The sequence below is a fragment of the Aythya ferina genome (genome assembly GCF_964211825.1).
Source record: "Aythya ferina genome assembly, chromosome: 3".
Taxonomy (NCBI): Eukaryota; Metazoa; Chordata; class Aves; order Anseriformes; family Anatidae; genus Aythya; species Aythya ferina.
The window spans coordinates 46,057,998-46,084,635 of NC_140298.1; the positions used below are offsets into that span (position 1 = coordinate 46,057,998).

Genomic DNA, 26,638 nt, shown 5'->3' on the forward strand with positions numbered 1-26,638 from the left:
GCTGGAGGATCATGTTGCAGAAGCGTGTGACTGCAAGACCTAGATTCCTTTCCCCGCTCCCCCGTCTCTTTCCTTAGGTGCTTTTTAGCATTATTATTTGTTTTGGGAGGGGAAAAATCATCTTCGCTTCAGTCTCTTGCTAGAGGTCCAGACTGCTTACGTCTGAGCGCCCCTTATCATTTCAGTGAATGGCAATTGCAGCCTTGGTGCTGTTATAGCAATGAAGCTACAGACGTCATTGCCTCCTGTTGGACGTGAGATGTGTCCAAGCATCAGCCCCTTTTGCTTAAGAAAAACTCTTTAACTTCCACGCAGCCGACAGGCAGGCTTTTCTAAGATCCTATGGACCCACCACCGTACTGATACAGTGCCGTATTTTTATTTATCTATGCATGCACATGCACACAGGTGTGCGTGTGTACGTGTGTTTGTGTGTATGTGTACGGAGAGACAGAGGGAGAGAAATTAAAGCTGCTGCTGTAGAGCGAGCTCCTCTAAAACATCCTGCTCGTCAGAGTAGCTCTCCGCATCGCTCTGTTAAATACAGCCGGGCGGGAAAGCCATCATCAATCAATTTCGGGTAACAAGGAAGACTTGTTGAACACCTTGTTCTCCAGACCCCGGGAAGATGCTGGGCTGCCGGAGCGTGGACGAGCCGGGATTGTGCCCTGAACTTCACCCGCTTGGCAGCCGCTGTTCCTAAGCCATTTCCCCTCTCCTCCCCTGCCTCCTTGCCTCCCGGACCGGCAGTCTGCTCCTTAAAGTTGATCTGAAGGGGAAAGCAGAGACGAGCTTGTGCATAGTTTGGAGGGTAAGTTGTGTCCTCCCCCCTCCCGCCCCCCCACCGCGAAAAATACCCGCTAGCGAGCCTCCAAGTGCGCCAGGAGAGGGGGCAGGTGGCGGGGGGGGGGTGCGCTCGGGACCCCCAGGGGACGGCATCTCGCGCCCAGCACCGAAAGGGTTACCGAGGAAGACAGACAGACAGACCGACCGACCGATGGACCGACCGACCTCCTGCGGGGGTGCTGGCCGGGGGCGAGCCCCCCGCAGGTGCCGCAGCCCCCGCCGAGCCGCCCCCGGCCCCGGCCCTCCGCCGCCGGCCCCGGGGAGCCCAGGATCCCCGGCTCCCGCAGCACATGACCCCTGCAGGGAATTTAGCCTCCCTGCACCTGCAGGCTCTTGTCATCCCTCCTCCTCTGCTCCCGGTTTGCTTTTTAATCCTCTCATCCTCCCCACTCCCTCCCCCCCCCGCCCCCCAATCCATTCAGCTTTTACCTTTTTTTTTTTTTCCCCCTTCTTTTTTTTTTTTTTTTTTTTTTTTTCCCCCTTCTTTCCCCTTGTCTTTTTTTAACCAGGAGGAATCCCAACAGGGGAAGATAATATCAATCGTCTCCCTCCTTTCTCCCTCCCCCCATTTATATATATATATTTATATATATATATTTATATATATATATTAAAAAAAAAAAAGCACCACCCGCCAACATTTGGAAAAACAACAGAGGACAGTTGCCTCTCCAATTTTCACTCTCACACGCTCAGATGAATGAGCAAGGAAGGGGGGGACCTAAACAGCCCCTTTAGACGTGGGGCTGAATTGATGGGATTGTGATTTGTAGGATTTCTCCACTTAGTCCCTGCCTCCTACTTGCTCTCCAGCCACTCCAAAGTCTCTTCCCCTCTCTTTAAGCAGCGATTTCTTTCAATCTCTCTCTCTCTCCCTCCCCGTGTCTCTCTCTCACACTCTCCCTCTCTCTCCACACACACTCATCTCCCCGGAGAGAGAGAGAGGAGAAACTCAACTCCCAAACACCGACCAGATGTCGAAGAAACGCAAAGCCTTGGAGGGCGGCGAAGCCCGGCTCCCCCCCGAGGACCCCAGAGCCCGCTTTGGGGCCGGCGAGGAGCAAGGTAGGGCGGCGGAGGCCTGCAGGTGGCCGGGCGGTGGGCAGCCGGCAGCCCACCGCAGGAGCGCGTCGGCCCAGCTGGCCTCCTGCAGCCCACCGACAGCGGGGTGACTTGGGCGCGTAGGCCAGGCTGCTGCCACGACGGGCTCCACACAGCAGGGCTGGTCCCCCCGTGCCGACGGCGAACTTCTGCCAGGGGAAGGGTTAAGAGGGGCATGGGGATGGAGAGAGGGAAGGGGGCGAGGGTGGGGAGCCGAGGGGGGCTGCGGGTCCACCGGGAGGTCCGGCTGCCTTCCCCGCCGCTGCTCGTCACTGGCGGTGGTGTAGCCACGCTGCCTCATTGATTTGTAGCTCGTGTAAATCTGCTTGCAGGCTGTGCTCGGCTTGGGCAGCCGGTGAGCTGGAGGCACCTGGTACAGGCGTTGTGGTTTCGCGTGGGTCCCGCTTCCTTCGGTGAGCCCCCATCCCTGGTGTGATTTCGGTTGCGTCATGTCGAGGCTTCCAGTGCTGCTCTTGCAGCGCACTTTGCATCCAGCTAAAGTTGGTTTTTCCCCAGCCTTGGTGCTTTGCTGTAATTTTCAAGCTCCAAGTATTTGTGGTGAAAGCTGCTCTGCACTTTTTTGACAAGATAATATCGATGTAGAGGCTGGGTGGTGTAAAATCAGCTATGCACACAAGTGTGAGGGAGGGCGTTCTGCAGCCGAATTTCTCGCTGCTCAGCCAGCCCAGTGGGTTCCCTTCCTTGTGTTTGTTTCGACTAAGTGGGCCCAGATGAACCAAGCTCAGCTACGGTGCTCTGGGGCTGGAGCTGTACTGCAGGGAAGAGACAAAAATACCAGTTGGATTCAGAGCAGTGTTTCAGGCTGTTGCAAATGGCTTTGGAGACCACGATGGGAGGTGGTGGGGGTGCGGTGGGTTCAGGTGGCCCCGAGAGTCAGTCTCTTTGTCTGCTGGGATTCAGAAATACGCAGCTTCTGTCCGGGCAGGTGTAAGCCTGGGCAGACAGCCGGCAGGGATGGAAGGAGTGTGTTCTCCAACATGGAGTCCGGGGCCCTTTTTGTGAAGGACGTGGAGGCTCGTCGTGTCACGAGTCGCCCAGATCATGAAATTCACTCACCACCGTGGATGTTTTTGCTTTTTGCAATGAAATGTCTCCAATACAGTGACTGGTGTGCTCTTCTGGTTTTGTTAGGAAGGAGCACTCCTAGTCATTCACCATCTCTTTCAAAAGATATGGCTTTGGGTTTATGTGGTTGTTGGTTTTAAATTGCTTGGCTCTCCCACAAGAAAATAAGATTCATGTCCAGATTTTCTTATCATTTGTCTGCTTAAGACCAATCTTGACATTTGAGGGACATTTTCAGGCACTGTGAATTACTTTATTTGCATGACAGCATTCAATGTTTTTTTGCAATGTGGAATTTTGCTGTTACTAACCTGGAAAATCTTACCTCTTTGTCAGCAATAGACGAGGTTAAACACAGGAAGGGCATTCAGCAGAGACCTGAAACTTGGCTATAGATTACGTGTAATTTTAATTTAAATGTATGCCATTAGTGGGTGTAGGAACACCTTACAAATTATTGTGATGCAGTGGTGTGTGTCTGGTTTTCCTTTTTTTTTTTTTCCTTTTTCTTTTTTTTCTTTTCTTTTTTTTCTTTTCTTTTTTTTTTCCTTCCTTTCCCTTTTTTTTTTTTTTTTTTTTTTTTTTAACTCCACAATAGTATTTCCTATGACACTTCTGGTTATGTAACAAGAAACAGAAAACAAAATATAACTTTAAAATTGGATTTTTTTTTCTTGATTTCAATGTGCACAAAGCAAATGAAATGGAAACCAAAGAAATATTTAATTAAGCATTGATGTGTATACAAAGAGAGAAAATAAGGTATCGTTTTCCTTCTAAGTGGACACAAGGTATTTTGTAAATCAAACTGATTGAAAACCTGCGCTGTACGTAGGAAATCCGGGCTTGTGTAGTCCTTGGCACAGTAAATGGTGAAATTGAAATTAAAATTTAGTTTTATTTCTGAGCTCAGATTTTATTTTTATGAACTTTTCCTCTGTTTATTTTCTGCCTTGTGTTTCACAGGAAGGAATGTGGCTTGTTAATTACATTGTCTGTGGGTACGTAGCTGTAGAAACCATTAGGAGTGTGCCATGTATCACAATGCTGTGGTGAGCGTGTTTCTGTGTGAGCTGGTGGGTGTGAGGCTTTCTGCAGGCGTGAGATGCACAGGTGATTTTTTGGATTAATCTGAAGGATTTCAGAGCAAAGCACCGTGTCCCTGCAGAAGGCTTACTGCCCCTGTAGAGAGGCATGCTTGCTAGTTTGGAGGGAGCGTGTGCAGCCCTTGCCCAGAAGTATGGAAAAGCCATGTAACCACCGGGCTTCAGCGTTAAAACGTGTGCGCTGGGAGCAGGGAGGCGGGGAAGGGGAAATGGGCATTAGTAAACGAAGGGAAGAAAAATAGAGAGCTCAGATTTCTGGAGGCTGCCAAATGCTGTGTTCCTGCAGAACTCAGGCGCAGGAGCTCTGCTGTCCTCGGCTAACGAGGTGACTTCTCCCAGCGGCACAAGCGTGAGGGCAGGAGGGCCTGGGCCCCGGTCTGCCATCTCAAGCCTCCGTGTCGCCTGATGAAGCGAGGGCACACGTCGCTAACAAGTCCATTGCTGCTTTTCTGAGGGTCTGCATTTCTGTTTTTAAATCATGAAAGGGCACGTACTCATTCTTAGCTGCTCCAGACTCCGTTGGGTTTGTGGCCAACTGAAGCGTGTGCTTGTGGAGTTTCATTCAGCTCTTGTTTATCCTCCGTTGGCAAAGCTGTGGGTGGACAGACTCTATGTAGGCCATGATATGGATTTTTTTTGAACTTCTCTGGTGTGATTTTGGTTTTACTTTTCTTCAAAGCATTCTGTGAAGGGCTCTGTAATCCATACCGTAACCTCGCCTGGTAGAGCAGGGTCTGATACTATGGATGCCACATGTTTCAAGCCTCGCTGTTGTGGAGAGGAGGTAAGGGATGAGAGCCTTCAGCTTCTCGACAGCGAGCGCCAGAACCCATGTGTCTAACCCACGGCACTTTGCTGCATCACCACGTTTAGAGGTGAGCCTCTAAGGCTCATACCTGGAGTCTGTAGAGACACAGTGGCATTTCCATAGAAAGCTCAGATTTTACATGGGCCGAATTGTCTCTTAGAGGTGCCCAATGACTGTGCATGGAGCCTAGGGCAACTGTACTGGTTTACTTGTATCTACCTATTTTGCAGAAACTCTGGCAAAGCTGAGAGGGCCTCCCCAGAGAAACCAGATGTGGTCATTCAGGGTGTTTGTGGCACCTTGTTAGTGACACCCAGCATGGAGAAGGGGATATTCGTCTGTTGAAATGCAGCTCTCTGACCTCCCTTTGTTGTCAGGAAGCAGAACATTTCCAGGGTGCTATTCATCTCTTCCCAAAGTGAAAGTCTATGTTTAGTCAGCAGAATCACATCTGAGAAGTGCTGTTTCTGCCAATTGAATACAAAAGTAGTCCAAACATCTAGCATAGATGTAGGCAACAGTATTTCAGCAGATGACTCCTTCCTTTTTGACCAGTTCTTTCTGGCTTCAGCGCCAGCCGATGGCAAAGATATTTTTCAATTGCATTTGAAGCAGAGGGCTTCCCTTCTGTGATAAGCCCATTGCTCAAAATAGTGGCAAGGGAAGGATCTTATTTTCTGTGAATCCCTGTTTTCTACGAATGTGTTGAAAGCTAGCGTGGAAGATGCAAAAATGGAGGGTGTTGGTTTAAAAACAAACAAAATATGGACACTTCTCAGGACATGACATTGTGCTTAAATTGTTCAGTAATGCTGCTCATCATTATCCAGCAGTTTCTGGGTACAGAATACAGTATTCTGGACATTTTCTTGCAGAGATTTCTGATTATGATGGATTTGATGGATCCAGGGGAGGAAGAAACTCTAAATCCTCATTGGGCTGCTCTTTCTGTTTTTTTTTTTTTTTTTTTTTTTGGATTGTGTATGAAGATAAATAAATGCATTTTTTCCTCCACCTCCCCGGTGGTCCAGTTTTTGAGGGTGCTGAATGGTTTCCATTGTCATAAATATGAGTGATAGTTGAGATACTTCTGCACTTTACAAAACTGTTCTCTAGAGAGGGAACTGTTGCAAAACACTTCCAGAGGCAAAGTTGAACTCCTAGAAACACCTCTGCCCAAGAGTGACTTTTAATACATGATTAATTTCTTTGAATTCAGTGTGACTGGCCACATGCATAGATGTTAATCATGTGCATAAGGAAGTGCTTGCAGGATTTTGAGGGTCTCAGTTATTATTAAGGGTAGCCCTCTGGAGAATCATGTCTACGCAAAGGATACTTCCCTAGTAATTACTACAGGGAGCAGTTAATACTGAACTAGTCTTTGACTAATACTAGATGATCTGTGCGAGTGCTTAATGTTCACATTTGTCTTGAACACATTTGTCTGGTGTGAAGCTATTGATTATTATTAAATCTTAATTTGGGATCATCAGACATAGAAAATTGAGTCCTGACCTTTTTTTCAAAGCTTGCATCAATTTAATGGAAATCAGAGTTGAACCCAAAATTCTGCATTGGAATTCTGCCCCTAACCTCATACTCTGTCATTATCAGTTCAGTTTCAGTCTTTACTCCATTTGTGGTTTTATCACATATGGGGCAATTGGGATTTGAGCTCTGCATGCTCTCGTTCTTCACATTTCTGTGATGCAGGTGGAAAAGCAAAGCGGTTCTTCCCTTGTGAGTGCTATTAGAGGCTTCAGTTTCTCTTGTACTTCCTCCTCTCCATCTTTGGTGTTCTGGTCATTCTTTTTTTTCCACTTAGCTTCTGATCCATGAAACAATCAAGCCCACTGTACCTCTGTATCCCACTCTGGAAGATCTGCCTGCTTGGAGTTAAGAAGTTTAACAAGAGAGGCTTATGCATTTGTGAGGGCATGGGTAAGAGAAGGGACCTATTGGGCAGATTTATTTATTTATTTATTGTGCCAATATTATAATATAAAGGAAAAAAAAAGTGATAGTTTTGACTTTGTTCAGCAACGTTTGTCACTGGGGGAGGGGGGGAAGGAGCGATGGTAGGGGCACAGAAAAGTAACAACGGTTCTGTAAGGTGTTTTTTTAAAGGGGGGAAAGACCATGCTTTCCAAGATGATTAGCTCAATGGTTACTGATTGTTTCTTGTGTTACATTTTGATTTTTTAATTACTTTGTCCTGCAACAGTCAAGGATTTGCCTTCCAGATGCTGTGGAAGGAAAGATTGGGTCTAACTTTTAGTTTCAGAGGATCAAATGCAACATGCTGAAAGGGAAGACAGCTTCACCAACCCACTTCAAAGTATGTGGAGCTGCAAACGGAATGGTGGAAAGATGTAAAGCTAAGGAAAACTCAGAATGCTTGGGAAGAGACAGAGCACGGACAGGGTACATATGCTGTAAAATAGCTTTGTAAGCACTACTGGGAAAAAAAGTGTCTTCCTCAGGTTGTTGCTGACTTGCTTTCTCATCCACTGTCTCATAAAGGTTGTTGAGGTGCTCTTCTGTTCCCATTTGTTTCAGAAAGGTATGTTAGTGTGTGCAGAGGTACAAATTTATGAGCCTTGTTTGAAGTAAAATAAAAGGCTTACTCTTAAGCATTGTGCTGAGTTGGTGTTTCCATGCAGGAGAGGGCATGTGCAGTACTGCATAGCACAGCTCGGTCTGGAGCTGCTGCTAGCAAGAAGTGAGGTCACTATCTATATTCTAGGGGAAAAAAAGCTATCCTGACCAACGTCATGAGGCAGAGCCACAGGGACAGTGCTGATATTTTAAGTACTTGACATAGTCGCTTTGGTTGGAAAGCATGACTTTGGATGAATTACGGACTTGCCCTAGAAATAAATTTATCCGAACATTTTAAAAATAGGGATGACTTTTAAATTATTTGTGGGCATTTGGATATTTCAGCTATGTTGCTCATGTAGCATGTATGGTAATGCTATAAAAATGCCTGGAGTGTCAGAAATTGAAGTTCCAGTGAAAAACAGCGGAGAGGTCTCCTGAGTGTATGAGTGACTTTTGAGAGCGGGACTTTGATTAAATAACCATTTCCCTGGAAAACCGTCTCCTGGGTCTTTGTGATGGGACTCCAGTTATGGCTCCATGAAGCTGTAGGATAATTATTGCCGTGATGATGCTGTCGCCCCATTTCCATCTGGCTGCGAGCACAAGATGTTCGTTAATCTGTTCCTCCTGTCCTGGCCGCAGCCCTGAGACAGCGATGCTCCAGTCTACCAGTGAGCAGTGACTCAAGGCAGCAGCTGCTGTTGGACGCAGTCAGGTTGTACAGTTGGCTGAGTCCACGCCTGCTTCTTGCTGTTTGCCTGCCCTAGTCAATGGAGAGGGAGCAACTGTGGAAAAGATCTCCCAGGGAGACATCCCACGGACTGCGCAGGGAGCCTGAGCGGCCTCAGATGCTTCCTCGACTTGTAGTGGTGTTGCCTGGGCAAGAGAGACCCTCGCTGACACAGAGGGAAGGCTCTTAGAATACCTTCTAAAACTAAAGGACAGCCATAAAGGTGGGAGGATCAAAATGAAATGAAATTGAAAACATGTGGCTAATCTTTCAGATGAAGCAAAGTAAAAAGTTAGCAGTTTTTCTTTGATTTCTGGTAGAGTGAAGATCTATATGAGTTTGCCTGCATTTCCCTGACCTTACATTGTATTTTTTGTTTCTTTTCCTTAGTTATTCTTCTGTTATTAAAAAAAAAAAAAGAATAAATGAAGCAGCTTCCCTATTCCTGGTCAGCGAAGGAATGTGCGTCTACTACCCTTACTAGTAATGTGCGAGAGGATCCGTGTCCGCCTTCACCTGACAGCACAGTATTGTCAGAGGGCTGCATTTTATGGCTTCATCACCAGCTTGCCATGGTCTTTGAACATATCGCAGGCAGGTGCTTTTCTATAGGAAAGGAGGAGAGCTGCGCACACCCAGTGACATGAAATTGACGATTTATTTTTTAAAAGGCATTGTGTTAATAACATGCAAAAACAGAGACTGTAATGATCGCTAATAAAGCACTAGTTTATTAATAAAGCTGCTTTGTGTATTCTCCCCATGGCCTTAAATTTTCTGTAGTATTTGGGCACAATCATGTTCTCGGGTTACTAGTGATAATGCAGAAACCTTGGCAACTCATTGAGCAATAGTTGTGGCTTATGCTGGAGGAGGAGAGGAGGGACACTGTCTGGGTTCGATGGGCTTGAATACATTAGGTTTGTGTGTTCATTGCGTCAGTCACAGTGTGATGGCTAATAATGTTGACATTTAAGGTGTGCCCACACATTAGGCAATTGAGCTTGCCTTCCTAAGCTCATTCCGAGTATGTCTGCTAACATGTGGAGTAAGCAACTGTATTTCATGTGTCAAGCCTTCCACACTGTGTTTGAGTCAAGTCAGCTGAGGGTCCATTAGTAATAGATTGATTCTTACATTGTTTTCTGGTTAGTGTTTGGCCCCAACATAAGAAGAGAATTAAAAACTAAAAAACAGTGCCATGAAGATCAGAGGTGGAGGAGTCATACATGACAGCAATATGAAATGCTAATAATGATAAATAAATGAGAGAGGAAACAGAGATAACCCTCAGATTATACTGGGAAATCACTAAAAATGGTGAGTCTTCAAGGGAAAACTTAATTTAGAGATTAAAGCTGAAATACCCACAAAGCTAAGATGTCAGTGCGTATGGAGATGGCAGCCTCTGCAAGAGCATGGACTAAATGTCAGAAGTATGCTCTCTTCGAGAATAGACCTTTTTATAATCATTTTTACAAAAATTACTAAATCTGTATGTAGCTTTTATGTTAGCATAACCAAGTATTAGGAGTATCTATGTAAGGTAAGCAAATTGACTGTTCTGTTTGTGATCAGGTCAGCTTCCTTGACCATTCCCATGTAAAGTCCTGACTTACATTTCACTTTTTAATCCTTTTTCACCTGCAGTGTCTTTCTGTTATATTTCCTTTAGCTTGATTACTGCCAAGATGGGCTTATGCTGCCTATAGTTATTGTTCAGGCTTTGCAGATCCACTCTGTATATTGTTAATCTCTTTCTAATGTTATGCTTAGTAACTATGGTTTACAAATGAGTAAGAGTGGATGGTAGGTCTCCATTGTAACTGCCCATGCAAGTTCTCCAGCTGTTTTGGGGAAGAAAATTTAATAACCTACAGGTGGTTTTAGCTCTGTGTGACATTGCCAGGAAGGAGACTGGGAGCACTCACACCTAGAGGCTGTTAACAGGCAGTTGAGTAAGTTGCCTTTCTCCTGCTTTTCTGCTTTTATTTTTTATCTCCAGACAATATTTTATGTAAGGATGTGCGAGTGCTCCCAGTCTCTTCCTAGGCCAAATCAAAAAAGGGCTCATCACAGTTTATCTGGGAAGTGGTAACTAACAGGTGAGCATGCCCATAGGACATGAAGTGTCCTCGGCTGTGTGGATGGAGCTGTGGTCAGTTCTCACTGCTCTGCCACTCTCCCTCATTTTAAGGTACGCTTGGCTTCTTGTGAGGTTCAGTAACTTCTTGAAAATGCAAAAAAAATTATACAGGGCAAACTTTGCATTGGATAAATCAAGGTCCTTGCCATTAGTATTGTGGGGATGTTGGTGGATTTTTTATTGTTGCTTTGTTTTGTTTTGTTTATGGTATGTGAAGAACTACAACACTTTCTTGCAATGGGACTTCTGAGTCCAGATGACAGTGCTGTGGCTCAAACAGGGTTTTAAGGCCAATAATGGAAATTACCTTGGGTTTTGGTGATGGTATGTGAAATAGGCTGATTTCTAACATACAGATACCTTGTCTTCAGAAGGTCCTATTCAGACATTCAGCATTGTTGCACCACTAGTTCTTTGGCTTGCATGGCCTCTTAGTGCATGCTATGCTACTTTTTTTTTTTTTTTTTTTTTTCCCAAACTGTATATGCTTGAATTAGCATGAGGAAGTCTGAAAGTGCTTGGGATTTCAGTGCAGTATCTAAGAACTGCATGCTGAGATTTAGGCAGAGTTGAAGATGCACGTGAGATGCAGGATTTGACTAGATGGGAAACCTACAGCTGGCACAGCAACAGTGGCAGTGTGCAGATGTAAAACTCACAGGAGGACAAATGACCTAGCCACATGCCTTCCTCTGCCACATCTCAGGGAAGAAACCCACTGCCGTTTGTCTGCATAGGTAGACGGAAAACTACAGGTAGTCATCTTCTCTCTGCCCTGTGAAATATGAAATCATGATCTTGTCCAGTGGTAGCCAGTATTTACGAAGAAACCTCAATTACAGTGCAACTAATACTGCACGTGAAGATTTGGCAGGGTTTTTATGAGGATGTGAAGCTGCTAAATCCAAGGAGGGAAAGAGACTGATGCAGTTATACATATACAGATGTATTGTCTGGAATGCTTTTATCAGGTTTTGAAAGGCCAAAGCATCTATATGATCATCTATCTAGGCCTTGGCATCAAATGATGCGGATGGCTTCGGGTATGCAGCTTCTTATGGGATGATCTTGGCAGGTTCCTTTTATTCTGTAACTACAACCCAGCCTCGGGTGTCAGCGTTCTGGAGATTTTGTGGTCGGACAAAGTGTTCCCACCTTCTTCTTGTATCACTTCCAGGTAAACAGAGATTAATTAGGAACTGGCTATGTCTGGCTGTTTTTTTAAAGGCAGATGTGCAACACTTTTAGCCTTTTTTAATCATTAAAGAATGATAGCAGTCATTTTTGGCTGGGAATCTGCAGAATAAGCACCGCTAATCCTAAAGCATTATGTATTTTTAATTTGGGATTATAATAGACTATGAAGGAGAGAGGAATAAAAATTGTAAAGCTCAACATGAAGGAATATTTATTTTTTTTTCAGGAAAGATTTTGGCAAAATCCCCTGGATCTGCACAGAACCTACAGATTTAAGATGTCTTTGCACAGCCAGAGGCTGAGATCATGGCTGTCTAACTACAGTTGGATATTTTCATATCTGCCAAGTTTAGCCTTAAATAAATAAATGAAAAAAGGTCATGCTTCATGCTTTGTACAAACTCTTGAAATGGTTCTCACTTAATATTCAGGGGGATAGTGACCTCCCTTTGAAGATACTGTCCTCCTGCTCAAAATCCTGCATGGAACCAGGAAAGTAGCTCTTTAAATGAAGCCATGAAATGTCTGAAGGTACTTTCTGGAATCCCTTAAAATGACCCCGGATGAAGAAATGTGCCCTACTTACTGCCATGAGTGCAGTAAAGTCAGTCACTGGAAATCTATTAGTTGTGGGCAATTGCAAGCACGTTACCCAACATTAACCCACAAAAAGGAAAATTAACACAGTTAAGAGCAGTTCTTGCCAGAAAAAAAAGATGAACAAATAGGAGCAGAAGCTGAGTGGGAAGCTTCTAGCAGCAGGAGGGGGGGACGGTAGAGATCATCTGTTCAGACGTGCTTTTTTACTTCTCTCCCCCTGCTACTCCCCAGGTATCTCTCTTTCTCTCTCTCTCTTTTTTTTTTTTTTTTTTTTTTTAAAAAAAAAAGACACAAATATACTCGATAGCTACTGTGAAATCCATAATAAGGATCAACTATCCAGGAGGCAGTTTTCAAGGACCACTGTGATGAAGGGGGATGTTTTTAGAGTGAGGTCATGTCCAAAGGCAGCTTCAGCTGATGGCAAGCTTGTACTTGAGCACTGAATAAGCACCTTGTCTTGCGTGGTCCCTGCTCCAAGGAGCCTGCAGTCTTGTAAATCTGACACACACGTACAGGGCTGGTTTCTTTAAAATGGCTTGTTTCAGTTTTTGTGTGGTGGTATTTCTTTCAAGTCATTGAGCTCTTCCTTCTATGTCTCCCTCTATTTATGAATCTCTTCTCTGTTTTGGTAATCCAGCAAGCCATTTGTATGCACAGTACTTTTCTTTGCCATGAAGAAATACTAAGAAGTCCTGAGCAGACAACCAGGAGGGGACAGAAGGGAAGCAGCAAATGGGACAGACTGTGTTGTGATGGGCCAGCAAAGTAGGCAGGGAGTACAGGCAAGAAAGTTCTGTCTCTGTGCTCCTACCGTCTCCCTTATGTGCCGTTTTCTGGTACTATTTCCATTTTCATCAAAAATGCCTGTCTCTGTGGTACTCAGCTGCATCTGTGCTTTGTGATAACGTTGCTGTTCAAACTGTGGGATGGAAAAGGACATGTAGGTGAGAGGAAAATATCTAAAGCCAAACGCACTGAAGCAGGATTGGGCTCGAATGTTTTTCTTCAGAGCTTCTAAGTCAAAAAAGCTCAGAAAAAAGTCTTTTGCCATGTTTTATGTTCATAGTCATGGCAAACCACCTAATATCTTAGACGGCCTTTGGTGACCTTTGCTGCAATTGCCTCTGTTTGCAAACACACACATAGACTGTTCAAGTCTGTGTAGGTATGTCATAACTCAGCCTGAATGGTACTAGTTAGTTTATACAAACTCAGCTGGGACATAGATCTTGGCCCATCCTGGTATGGTAAGGTGGTCCTTTGCACTATATTGGTGTTTGAGGGTGACTCTGTTTCATTGACTTTAATAACCTGTCTCTTTTTACTAAAAGCAAAAGTCAGTTTATTTATTTATTTCTGAAAGTAGTTGTATTAAGCATACAGAACATCTTGTTTGATCATTATTTCTTCTTTTATTGCTTGAATGTACTCTTCTTTAAGATAAACTCAAAATGTTCATCCTTTATTCTGTTGTGAAAAGTCTCATTAAAAAAAAAAAAAAAAAGGAAAGAAAAGAAAAGAAAAAAATCATTCAGTAATTGAAGCACCTCGTTGGGGTATTTAGAGAGACCTTGTGTTGATAGTGAGGGAGTACTGTTTTAGGATGTTTGGGGCTGTTTGTTTGCTTGCTGCTGCCCAGTAAATCTAGTGGAGGGAGAACAAATCCACATGGTGATGATTTACTGTATTTTTTTTAGCATCAAGCAGGGGAACTGACCACAGATAAGGGGCTTGGTTAAGTACTACTGAGGAGGACACAGATAAGACTCTAGGAGTAGCACACGTTTAATATAGAGGTGTTTTTTTTTTTTTTTTTCTAATATCTCTGTTTGGAGATCTATTGGTTGTTGTGGTGGGTAAAATTTGTGTGTGTGTTTCAGTATGACTCTTGAAACACAAGTTTAAATTGCTTCCTCACAATAAAGACACAATATATGTTTCTAGACAGATTTATTGAGTATGGAAATGCTGGAAAGTTTCCAAACAGGGAATGCTGTGACTTCATTGCACCCTTCACCATATTTCTGGTGTTTGATCTTGGATCCTCCCTTTTTATTTTTTGTCTCTAAAATGACTCTTCACGTTCTGTGGCAGGACACTGGCTGTGCTTTCCTTCTCTCCAATTGCTTATGCCTAAATTAGGAAACCTAAATTAGTGCTGTGATAAAGTAGTACAATGTGGTGATTTTTCTTAACCATTTCTTCCATCCTTCAGATGTCTCTGGAGTACCACATGGTACACAAAGTTTGTTTTTTATATATTCCAGCCCAGAGTGCTGGGCTGGAATATATAAATTCTGTAACTACTTGGATGTCACTTGGAGGAAAAATCATGTTAAGGACATCACTGGAAACTGCTGGCACGGCTCTACTTTTCAGTAACTTTCAGTATTCTTAACTTTTCACATTTTATTAGAAAATAATAAGGGACATTAAGTAACTTCTTATCTACTTCAGATACTTGCATAAAAGTGAATGCTATGCTGGTGTTGTTAGAAATGGTGTTCAACTGTGCAGCTGTTGTACTGAGAGTTATTAGAGATGGATTCAGTCTGGAGCATGGCATTTGTAAAACTCCAGAAGTTAAAACTAAATCCTTGCATGTTTTTGTAGTTTGATATAACAAAATGCCTACACTTTTTTTTTTTTTTTTTTTTGTAATTAGCTTTTTGTTTCTTTTATTTACATGTCAGATTTTGTCTCAGAAGTCTCCGCTTACTTTTATTTAAATGATGACCAGATGTAGTGAGTCTTATGCTACCGTGACCAGCCCCTCAGCTGAGGTCAGAAGCTATTAACTTCTTCAGCTGTTTCATCAGCTGGGTGAGATTGGTACCAGCAGATGTTCTCTCACAATTTGCTAAGCATTGAAGAGTACAAAGATAACCAGGCAGTGCTGAACTAAACCCAAATATCTTTTTGTGCTGGCTACAGGTTGTCATAATTACACCTATCTTTGCTCATCTTGTTTTCTCTTGTCTTTTCTCCTCTTTCTAAATCTAGCCCGATTTGCTCACAATTTGCTTTCTAGATGAATGACCACCATCTTGTCAGATTTGGGACTTGGTAAGAAGCAGGGTTAGGAACTGAAGAAGGAAGAAGAGATGACTTGTGATGTCATCTTTATCTAATTCTGCAAACCTAATTATCATATCCACATAGTGGTGTGTTGCATTTGGACATTTGTATTTTAAAATAACTTAAACTCAGGAGTTTTTCTGTCAGGTAGCAGAAAATGAGAAACACCTGCTCAAAAAAGTCAATTGAATTATCCAGGTGGAGCAGATGATGCTTAGTAAGAGTTGAAGGATGTTCTGAAAGGATGTTGGAAATGATTACAAGAGTGGAGTGAGTTTATATACGTATAGTAATAAGATAGTTTATGATTTGCTGCACTTGTTAAGTCTTAGCTCTCTCTGTGAAATGGCTGCTTTTGCCTTTCTTTCTCTTGTTTCAGAATTTGTCAGCTTGACTGATGGTATTGGTTAACTGCAGGACAGAACTCATCCAACTACCAGAACAGATACTTTGAGTAGTAGGTGTTTGTAGAAATATGCAATAATTTTATTTCTTACTTTTTTTTTTCTTCTTAAAGAAGATGATAAAGATGAAAAGGAGCCTCAGGGCCGACCTTATTGCTTTTTATAGGTACCTAAAAGGAGGCTGTAGTGAGTTGCGGGTTGGTCTATTCTCCCACGTGCCTGGTGACAGGATGAGGGGGAACGGGCTAAAGTTGTGCCAGGGGACATTTAGGTTGGATATTAGGAAGAACTTCTCTACTGAGAGGGTTGTGGGGCATTGGAATGGGCTGCCCAGGGAAGTGGTGGAGTCATCATCCCTGGAGGTCTTTAAAAGATGTTTAGATGTTGAACTTAGTGATATGGTTTAATGGAAGACTTGTTAGTGTTAGGTCAGAGGTTAGACTTGATGATCTTGAGGTCTCTTCCAACCTAGACAATTCTGTGATTCTGTGATTTCTGCTAGCCTACAAGAACTGATTTTAAGTTGGTAATTCATCATATATTGATATACAGCCTTGTTTTCCAAATCATGAGTTAAGTGCAATACTTTGAATTGGAGCATATGTAGTAATAGAATTTTACTTCTGAAATTACTGTTGTTCTTTTTGACATGGCACAGAATATAGTACATGATGTTAAGTCACATCCTTACTTAGTGACAGCCATCAAAGTTAGAGGTATTCCATTGGCCAGAACAATTGGGTTCTACGTAACTGCACTAGAGCACCAGTTTGATACTGCTTGGGAAAACAAGATTGGGATGAACATTCATCCACCATTCATCCAAGGGTCTCACCCTTGCATGAGGTGGTGAGGGGCCTACTATGAATATTCTTGGTGTGTTGGTTAAGGTGATTGAGTTGGCTGTGGCATGAGATTCTAAGCAACGCTATGGGAAAAAATATTCATTTTGAATACACTGCTTAATAACTGTTTGTTGAACATTTTATTTATTTATTTTGTAGTAAACTTGTACAGCATTTGAATATTGTCACTGTTTTTCCATGGAAATTTCACATTTCAAACACCTTGTATGTGTTGTGAGAGTCCTTTCCCTGCAGAAGGCAAATTACTGGATTATCCTTATTGTGAGTGGGCTTCTTTCTTTAGCAGCAGTTGCAAACAGGCATGTTTTCTATTTTGGCAGTTTCATCTTCGTGTTATTCTGGAAGTCAGTCGTGGTTTTTTTTTTTTTTTTTTTTTTTTTGCTTCCAGTACTGGATCATTTATTTTATGGTAGCTCAAACAGATGTTTTATATCATGGCTACTGACTTCTCTTACTTCTTGCCTAAGTGACAGACAGTTAGTATAAACAACCCCTTCCTCTGTGGAAAGTCCTCTGGATCACCATGAGATGAGAGAAAGGGAGATGTGGTGTTTTATTATTATTATTATTATTATTATTATTATTATTAATAATATGGACATGTGAGACATGCCTTCTGTTGTGTGTACTGGAACTATCTGCTGAAGAAGCACCATCGCTAATGGTAGTTCCCTTAAGAGACAAGATGGTCTCTTAAGGGTTTTTGTTCCTTTCATGTTTTCAGGTGTAAGTAGATTTTGAAGAGGTAGATTCTGCCTGTAGTTGTTGTCAGGACATTGTCAGGACAGCATTGGAAAAGAGAAGATTAGATGCTTCTCAACTTATGTTATTTAGGTTTTTCTTGTATCCTAAGAAGAGACAAAATACAGTCTCTCCTGAGAAATGTTACTTGCCATTTCTTGGCAACTTCACTGGATGTCCAAGCGGTTGGTAGGAGGTCCAGCTTTTCTGGTGTTCCAACACTATGGAATAATGCTTCTTTCATCTGTTGCTTACAGTCCTCATGGCATTTATTTCACTGAGAGTTTTAATAGTCCTTCTTACTTGCACAGGTTTTCTCCATGTGGTGTCTGTGCCCTAGTAGAAACTAACAGTTAGGTGAGTTGTGCTGCCTGGTGTGAATTATAAAAGAAATGTGATGTCGTGGAAAAAATATGATCCCCAATTTTACTGAGGTCAGGATGTCACAGAGCAGACACGTTTCTGTTTTCTGTCCTGGAGTCTGCTCGTATCACTGCATATGTGTACTCATACCTCTTGCAATATGTATTGAAGACAGGTGGTCATTTCTAGGGGCTTTGCTTTCAACAACGTCTGATATACAGAGGTCATCTTGTACACTTCTTCAGTTTTGTCTTGCCACAAAACTTGTTTTGCAGAAATGTGTAAGGGTGGCTTGCTAGTCCTGCTGGAAAAGTATGGTTCATAGGCTGTTGAATGACAACTTCCCCTGTGGGTAGTTTTTCTTTTGTGTAAAATGTGTTTGCCTGAAGAGATTCCCAACTTTGGCACCATCTCCTAAAAGTGGAAAGTGGATTCCTTTCCCCCATCTTCTTGGGACCCCACACCCTTTGCTGTAAGTCACAGCCTTGGTAGATGCCATCATGCCAAGTGCTGTACCGATACAGGTCTCATAACAGTTCTTTCTTCAAAGAGTTTGCAAGGTGAAAACAAACAAACCCTGGCAATAATGTGAATGTTTAAGTAAAACGAGGTTCTGGATGGATGCAGGCCCCTCTTAAACTGTGCAGTTTGTTCCACCCTGTGCTAAGCAGAAACCCCACGGCTTAGTCCTGAGTTTGGAGACTTCTCAGTATTTGAGATGCTGAGGTTTGTGTCTCTGTTTATGCTTCTGTCCCCAGGTATGAATTTGCACCAGTTCTTCAGGACTAGCGTAAGCTCCCGTGTGGCAGTATCACCACCAGTATGATGAGCAGTATCTCCGGTACAAAGTGCAGATGTGAACTTCTGTTCTGCATCTGGGGAGAGAAAGAGAAGCCGTTTAAAGTGACATTTAAGCTGGAGAGGTCTTTCATAAACATCTTTGTGAGTAATAGCAACCTTCTGCACTGGTTGGGGGGGCTGTACTAGAGCTTTCCCTGAAATGCACAAAGTACTTAAGCCTGGCTTTTGATCCCATTCCTCCAACATCCAGCACGCTGCCTTCGGCTGGACTTTTGAGGGCCCTATCAACACAGAGGTCTTTCTCCTTAATTCAGTGTTTTGGCTGGCCTGTCTTTTACGTACTTGATCCAGAGCTTTTAGGCCTTTCTTACATTATTCTCTCCTTAGGCTGCATTTTGAAGTGCTTGCCCCAAATGTTAAAATTGTCCTTTCTTCCTTTTTTTATCTATGAAATGAAAGTATATTCAGTTGAAGTTTTGAGGTTTAGGTCTTTTCTGTTCCTCGTGTGATTACTAAATTTTTATTTTTTTATAGATTCTTTCTTTCTGCTCACTTACCCAAGCATCCAGTTAAAGAATAGGGTGAACTTATTTACCGAGAGGGAAACCTGTGGTGCCTACTGATCTCAGTGGCTAGCTTTTGGCATGTTGCACACTACAAAGCATCTTTTGGTCCCTGCTCTGCTGTGCACAGCACTGGATTGATCAAGACCTGACTGCTGGCAAGGGCAGTGGTATAGCTCCTTCTTCTACACGGCATGCGGCGGTGAAAGGGAAAGAGAGTGGAAAACTGGTTAATGTTAGGTAGGGAGTAGCTGAAAGAATGGTCTGCTTGTGAGGAGTGTATTGCTAGAAAGGCTGATTGGGGTGCCTGGGGCTGAGATGGGGCATATTTGGCTGGCTTGGGGTGGGAGATTAAATAGTGACAGATGGTTCACATGGTTTTCTAATGCAGGAGAAGGTATGAAGCACGTCTGTGTTCGTGAGAGAGAGTGCCAGAGCTCAGAGGATTGATTACGTGTGAGAAGCTTAACATGTGAGCACAGTGTTTGTGTGCAAGCATGCAGAGGCAAGAGTGTTTGTGTCAAAGGACGTGTGTGTGAGAACTTGTCTAGCTCTGTGTGCATGTGTGTGCAGAAGGGGGATTCTTATATTGTAGGAAGAGAGGACCAGAACATATTTGTGTAGGCTGGTAAGTTTTGTTGTGCTTTTTTTTTTTTTTTGTAAAAAAAAAAAAGTAACTTCCCTCACTGTAAAACTATAAATGCTGCAAAGATGTATTTCCCTGCTGAAATGGTCTTTCCTGCAAATATTGTAAGTTCTTGAAACATCATTATTTTTAATAAAGCATTCTGTCAGAAGACATAAGTGTTTCTCTTCTGATATTTTGAAGTATGATGAAGCCAAGTTTCGCAGTACATACCTAAGTCATAACATATAGAAGGCACTTAATTTGTGGACCATTACAACATACTTTGGGTCATGTTATGGCCAAAGGCTGTGACTTAATTTACCCAACAGAAGTATTGTAGTCACATTGAAATGCACTTCCTGTACTCTTACTGGTTTTTATGGGCTATTTTTTTTACAATAAGAAAACAGTCAAGTCTGTACATTTATTGTGCAATGATGAACAAGAATCTGATATTGCTGACAATCTGTCAGAAAATTTTGGTTCTATCTAGAGTTTTCCAGTCATGTTATAAAGTATAGCAGCATGTAGTAGCATTTCACTTAGCTAGATTACTTGGACAAACTGATATGCCATAAAAATAATTGTGGAACATGGTCTTGATGGTACCAAAGCTTTACGACTTCCTCACAGCAGTGTTGTTCAAGCAGGATACTTTAGAAAAGCAAAAGCAATTAAAGAACATTCAGACAAATTAAGAGTAGAGTACATCTTGTCAAAATCAGTTTGATGTTATTCTCTCTTTGCTGTAGTCTTTCTTGTGTGTTTTACCATCCTTTTCAGATCTGAGGTGTTCTTTCTCTTAATTCATGATCAGCACCTTAGACTCGTTCTGAGAAATATATGCAGTCCTCCAGTCCCTAACTTCTTCTAGGTATAATACAACATCTCTTCAGAGGTTGTTCTGCTTTTGTGTGTGTGTGTGTGTGTGTGGGGGGGGGGGTGTTTGCTTTAATTATAGGTCAGCCTTTGCATTTGCTCCTCTATAATTCTAATTGACTAAAACAAAAAATCTATGAAAAATTAAAGCTCCATCCGAAGATTCTAGTTGCAGAGATTAATCTAGGAGCAGTTGGTTGGGAGTAGGAAACTGAACATATTTTAAGGATGGCCTCACTTTGGCTCTTAGCATAGTGAACACATTGTAAACTTTTTTTATTCTAATACATATAAAAATAGTGTGCCAAGAACAGCCAGAGAGAGAGGTGTTGAGCATAAAGTTAGGCTATTCTTTTTTTAACTTATTAGATAGTCTGACACATTACTGTTATGTATTCTGCTGCAGTCATACTGCTCCCCCATCAGCTTTATCCTGCTAAGCAGGGAAAACCGTGCAGCGGGAAGCTTTCAAGCCAGAACTGGGTACTATGAGAAGTCACCTGGGGAATCCACAAACAGCACTGCCATTCCTGTCAGTGCCACAGCAGTGCCCTTGTGTGCTGCTGAGAGCAGTTGGCTCCCCAAAAAGTTGTAGTTGAGACACGGAGCCTTGACTCCTCAGGGACAAAAGAGTTGGTGTTGGACAGCTGATAGAACTGCAGTCTTGAGAAGTCTCAGATGCTCCCAAAGAACAGTCGAGAAATTCCTCTGTGGGTAAACAGGATGATGGGGGCAGTTCCTGACACCTGTCAGCAAAGGATTGATCTCTACTCCAGAGTGGAAAGATTGCTCCTGCCTGGTTTGAGTAAATATTCTCATTGTTCACATTTAGCAATTTTGATTGACACTAAACTCATGATGACCTCAGTGCAACTGCATGGGAAATAAGTTTCTTGAGTTGGTTTGCATTGGTGGGAGAGGGAGGGAGGAAAAGACGGATTAAAGACATAATTGCTGCCTTTGGTGCTATTACATGGCAATGAGTTCCTGAAGATATTCCTTCCTTAAAAACTAAACCTTTACTAAAATATTTCTTCCTTTTGTTTTGTCCTATCACATCACTCTTGCATTGGGAACAAAATTGATTAGTTACGAGTGCTTGGGATTGCCTGGTTTGTTGGGGCATTCATTTGCACTATTTCCTTATAGATCTACCACAACACCCCACTGAAACTTCTGTCTCCAGAATCCTATTTCTAAAAGGGGGATGGGAGATTCACTGCTGTCTTCTTTTCTCCCCCAAGCTTTAACCATTTCTTTCCCTCTCCCTTTTATCTTCATGTTGGCAGAGGCATAGCACCTTGCTTCTTGACAGAAGGTGCAGATGATCAGGGTTGGCAATTACAGATTCAATGGATATATGTGGGTGGGTGGGTGCAGTGACTTATTTATTTATTTAGGGGGAAGGATGCATTTGCTTATTTGTTTAAGTCTTAGATCAATTATTGGCTTCCTTTCTGTTTTAAGAATTAACTTGCCTTAGTGAACCCTTATGAAAGTCTGCGATAGGACCAAGCCCATGTTTGGAACTTCCCTCTTGTGTTGAGTTTTATGTCACCACAGAAAGTAGCCCTATATGGACAAAAAAGCATTTATATCCTAGTTGGAAGCATGTCAGTGTAGCATAATATCCATTTTAATTGCTGGAAACTGGAAGGATTGCTCAGATTACAACTGGTTTCCAAATTTATTATCTTCCATTTTTAACTGTGAAATGAAGGAAATTCATCTTGCTTATTGCTGTCGAAACTGACTTGGTGTTAGAAAACTCTCTCATAGTAACTGGCTTTTTTTGCCTCCTCAGACTCAAGAGGTGCAACATCCAAAGCAAAATGGAAGTGAATTTCTTTTTTTCATTTCTTTTATTTAACTCTGGTTGGTGCTGAGTCTGTGTTGGTATCTTAAACAAATCAACAAACAAAACTCATTTGGAAGGCTAAATCAAACTGCTTTTTGTGAGAAGCAAAGTGGAAATGGTGTAAATTTATCAAAATGTTGATTGTCAATAATGTTTCTACAAGCCCACTGAATTTAGTGGACAACTCTTACTGACTTCTTCAGCGGACTTTGAATCAGACCCTGCGTGCTTGTTTTAAAATATTTGATGCAGCACATGTATATTGCAGAAAACACTGTTAAAATGTAGGAAGGGTGGAAGCAGCTGAAACATGCTGTAATCCTCGCCAATTGTCTTGGGGGAAAAAAAAGAGGAATATCTAATGAAATATTACACTGTTCAACTGTACACATCCTGTTCCTATTAAAGCTTGCTTATAAACATTTCAGAACTATTTCATATAGCTTATGGAATTCATACCATTTTACATATACCAGTGCTACAACCTGTCTTCAGGGTTTTCGATTCCGCTGTGTCTGTTACTATGAAAAGGAGCTTTGTCAGGTGCTGGCTTCTGTTAGAGAATTCATAGCTTGTGGTAATCGGACTTGTTTTACTGTTAGAAAGTACATAAATTTCTATTTTGTAAGTTTTTAAGAGTGACTTTATAAAAACAGAAGTCTAGAGCTTTTATCCCTGTTACTCTGGGATTCTGTGCTGCAGCATCATGCTCTTTTACATATCTGAACACAGGCCAAAATGCTGGAGTAGTTTCTGCAAAGTTTGGGTGGAGGGTTAGGGCCTGGGTCTGAAAATCACCAAAGCTTTTGCTGAATGGCTCAGTCTCTTCATTTTACTCTTGAGCCTTTGCCTTCTGTATGCATCCAGTGGTTTATTATTTATGTGTCAGTGGTGCTTAAAAGCTGCATTCATGAACTGAGATGTCAATATGCCTTTGGACTTCATACAGATTGAAAAGATTGGTTTTGACCTGGGTTTTGAAAATCTGGTGGTACTTTTTCTCTTTTTTTTTTTTTTTTTTGACTCAGAGTAATTTTTTATATTCTGAAATGCTTGCCTGAATTGCAGGTTGTCTTTCTGTCTGTGTGTTTTTTGATAAATGGCAGTTTTATTTACTTAACTATTGCTGAGTATTGTTATCTATTTTTAATGTCTGTTAAACGAACTTTTCATCATTTTACTGTTCCAAACCTTGAGAAAACAAATGTTGGACTTTTTTTTTCTCCCCCCCCCCCCACACACACACCCACAATCAGGACTAGTAAAATTTGCTGAAGTGAAATGATGATGACTTTGTTATAGCGCAAAATTGCCCCATTTAGAGAGCAAGTACTGGGATCTTGCTAACGTTTAACCACTAGAAGTTGTAAGGAAGCCCTAAAGTGGGTTTTCTATTCATCTGTGAGATTACAGTGGAAAAAGTTTTGGATAGCTAAGCCAGGCAAAAGGAAATTTTATATAAGCCTCTTCTCTTTCTCTTTCATAATTATGGCTTTTTTTCCCCCCTTCTATTTGAGGGAAACGGGGACTTCTCATAACATAACATAATACGTGATGATTTTAACTGTAGTTACAATGAATCAATTAGAGCTTTCAAAACTTCAGTCATGCAAAATAGGATGGCATTTCAGGGTAAGACAGAGAATATAATAAAGCACAAGAGCTGTCAACACAAAGTACTAGAAACAATACAGGAAAAAATATTTTCCCAGAATACAGGATTAAATCTGACTGAACATGCTTGAGGATATTCACAAGACTACAACTCATTCAAAATTCTAAGAGCCTTCCCCTGTAGTTTTTGATTTGGCCTTGTTATAGGAAAAGCATGGGCAAACTTCTTTTAAAACCAGATGTGTTATGCACATTCTCACATACGAAACAATATTTCATAGTTCCTTGCTCAAAAGAAAAATAAGATCTGACAGTATTGGGTATGTGTCAATATAGAAGTCTAAATGCTCTAAAATAAAGCCCAGACTCTTAAATCTTTTTGTTCATACTGAGTAATTTCCTATTTTACAATTAGCCAACAGAACTCCTCTGGAGCAGAGACTGGTGCTTACTGAGAATAAACGTGTGTCTTGGTCATTGTTAATTGTAAAAGAATAAAGTTTTCATATTTGCATAGCTGAAATGTTAAATGTTCCAAGGGTGAAAGAGCAGTCAACTGTAAAATCTTATTTTTGGTGGTTTTGTCATAGACTTCTATAGAATCTGCTTGTCCTTAGTTGCTATTGACCTTTTTGAACGTTCTCTCCAACTGCAGTGTTCCATGGTTATGCTCTAATTTTGGGTCGTTCTTTGTGGCCAGGGAACTTCCTCTCCTCTGTGGGATGTACCAAACAGCTGGATGCTGGATATCCAATTAATGAAAGGGAAAATGGCTTTGGGAGAATCTCCTCTGGAACGTGGAGAAGGGAACTTTTTAGTATGTATAGGAAAGATGACATTTCCTTTAGGAAAAAGTTATGCTGAATTTATTAGACAAGTAACCAATACAGTTCTATAGACCTTCTTTGATGACATTAATTATTCAGTAGAAAAATAATGTTATTTTATGGGTTTTCTTTTAAAATTAACCTAGAATGTTTTACAGTGAGGATAATGTTCTGTATAAACTTTCAGGTCTTTACCCCATAAGGGTTGTTATGGTTCTTTCAAAATGTCCTTCAAACTTTCCATTATAAATACCTTCAATTTCCCTCTGGGTTTGTTCTGGCAAAACTGAAGTCCATTTAACTTCTTACTTTTTTAATAAGGTTAATAGCTAATTCAGAAGCGCTGGCAGCCTGTTGGATAGGGAGCGAATTATGTTCTTTTGTGTCCTGCAGTAAGTTGTTTGGAAAAGAGGAGTGCTGGACAAAGCTGGACACATCTTGCAGAACCTTGCTGCAGTTACCTGTTTGAATGTAAAACCCACTTGTGAACAGGTTTCAAATTTGGCTCTCTTAACTCTGCTGCCTTAATCGTTAATTCTGACCCGAATTTCCACCATATGTGGCAAAATACACACATGCATGCATAGGGTTGCTATTAACTAGGATTTAGCTGCTTCCCCATAAGCATTCATGGGAGTGCATTTTCTCAAATAAATATCTTATTTTGCTGTGGTAGATCTGAAATGAAGGGTGCACTGTTGTAATTTATGCTTTTGTTATGCTATGTGGAGTGGAGTTCTTTATGTTTGGAGTAAAAATTCAGAATCAATTTTAAGCTGGGGCATGTAAGCCCACCCATTGCTGGGGAATATATGAGTTGAAACCTTTGAGAAGGTAATGGGAAAGATATGACTGAAAATAGAACATTTCTAATGAATGTTTGAACCTATGAAGTGTCCCTATGTGTTTATTGGTTGACAGCTATAATATGTAGACTTGCTTTAGTAAATTCAAGAATATTGTTTTCTTGAGAATTTTGTTGCAAAGTACACATTGAAAGGTTTGTATCTATAGATTTTAAAAGAAAGTCATAGTTAAATATAGAACTACCATGTGTGTTAAAACTCCTTTTCCTTAATAGGAGTTCTTACTGTGCCTCCTGGGTTCTCAAATACCTGGAATTAAAATCTTGTGGTACAATATAAACGTGTGTTCGTGCATCTATATAACTGACTAGTAATGGGTCTGTACATGGCTACAGATGTGCCATGCATCAAAAGTACATTAGTGTCTTTTGAGAATTAATTCTGTACTATATATGTTAACATTTATTTTGCATTTCTGTACACTATAAAGTACTTCTACTCCAGCAGAAAAACCTTCAGAACACAAAAATGAGTATGTGAAAGCTGTGCCATTTTCTGTCTTTATTGGTTGGTCTGATAACTGCTCTCCCTATAAACTGTTTATATCCTGTTTATATACCACCGATACAGTATCCTAGTTGTTACAGTGATCATGGAGGTATCTTACAAAGCATCCATCTAAAAATCCACTATTTTTCACTGCATGTGGTTACTGCAAAATGTCTAGCTGTATTTGTTGTCCTCTTCTTTTCCATTGTATACTCTGAATCTCAGCATATTACAGTCCTATAAAAGTCAAAAGGTGTAGAGGAATTAGTTGTCTATTGGAATGGAATGTTGCTTTGGGTATTAAAAAAATAAATTAATTAATTAGATGTGTTTTGCTTTTTTCCAAGACCACAAATATTTGTTTATCTGTATACTTTGTTCTGAGGAAATGTTTACCTTCACTGTCACAGAGCATGACTTCTTACTGCCTC

General features: G+C 41.5%; 2 protein-coding genes and 1 long non-coding RNA gene across 3 annotated transcripts in view; all 3 read left to right on the plus strand.

The window, feature by feature from the left end:
• The window catches only part of LOC311433984 (uncharacterized protein), a 134,371-nt gene that overhangs the window by 35,597 nt on the left and 72,136 nt on the right, over nucleotides 1-26,638 (plus strand). The window lies entirely within an intron of this gene.
• Nucleotides 1,772-26,638, plus strand: part of PDE10A (phosphodiesterase 10A) — a 368,649-nt gene continuing 343,782 nt past the window's right edge. The window contains exon 1 of the mRNA XM_084513731.1: nucleotides 1,772-1,911. Within this exon, the coding sequence (XP_084369857.1) occupies nucleotides 1,821-1,911 (91 nt within the window). The 5' untranslated portion in view covers nucleotides 1,772-1,820. The remainder of the gene's footprint in view (nucleotides 1,912-26,638) is intronic.
• Nucleotides 10,348-11,981, plus strand: LOC311433991. Its single transcript, XR_014691185.1, has 3 exons — nucleotides 10,348-10,481; nucleotides 11,506-11,607; nucleotides 11,854-11,981. It is a non-coding gene; the product is annotated as an uncharacterized lncRNA (long non-coding RNA).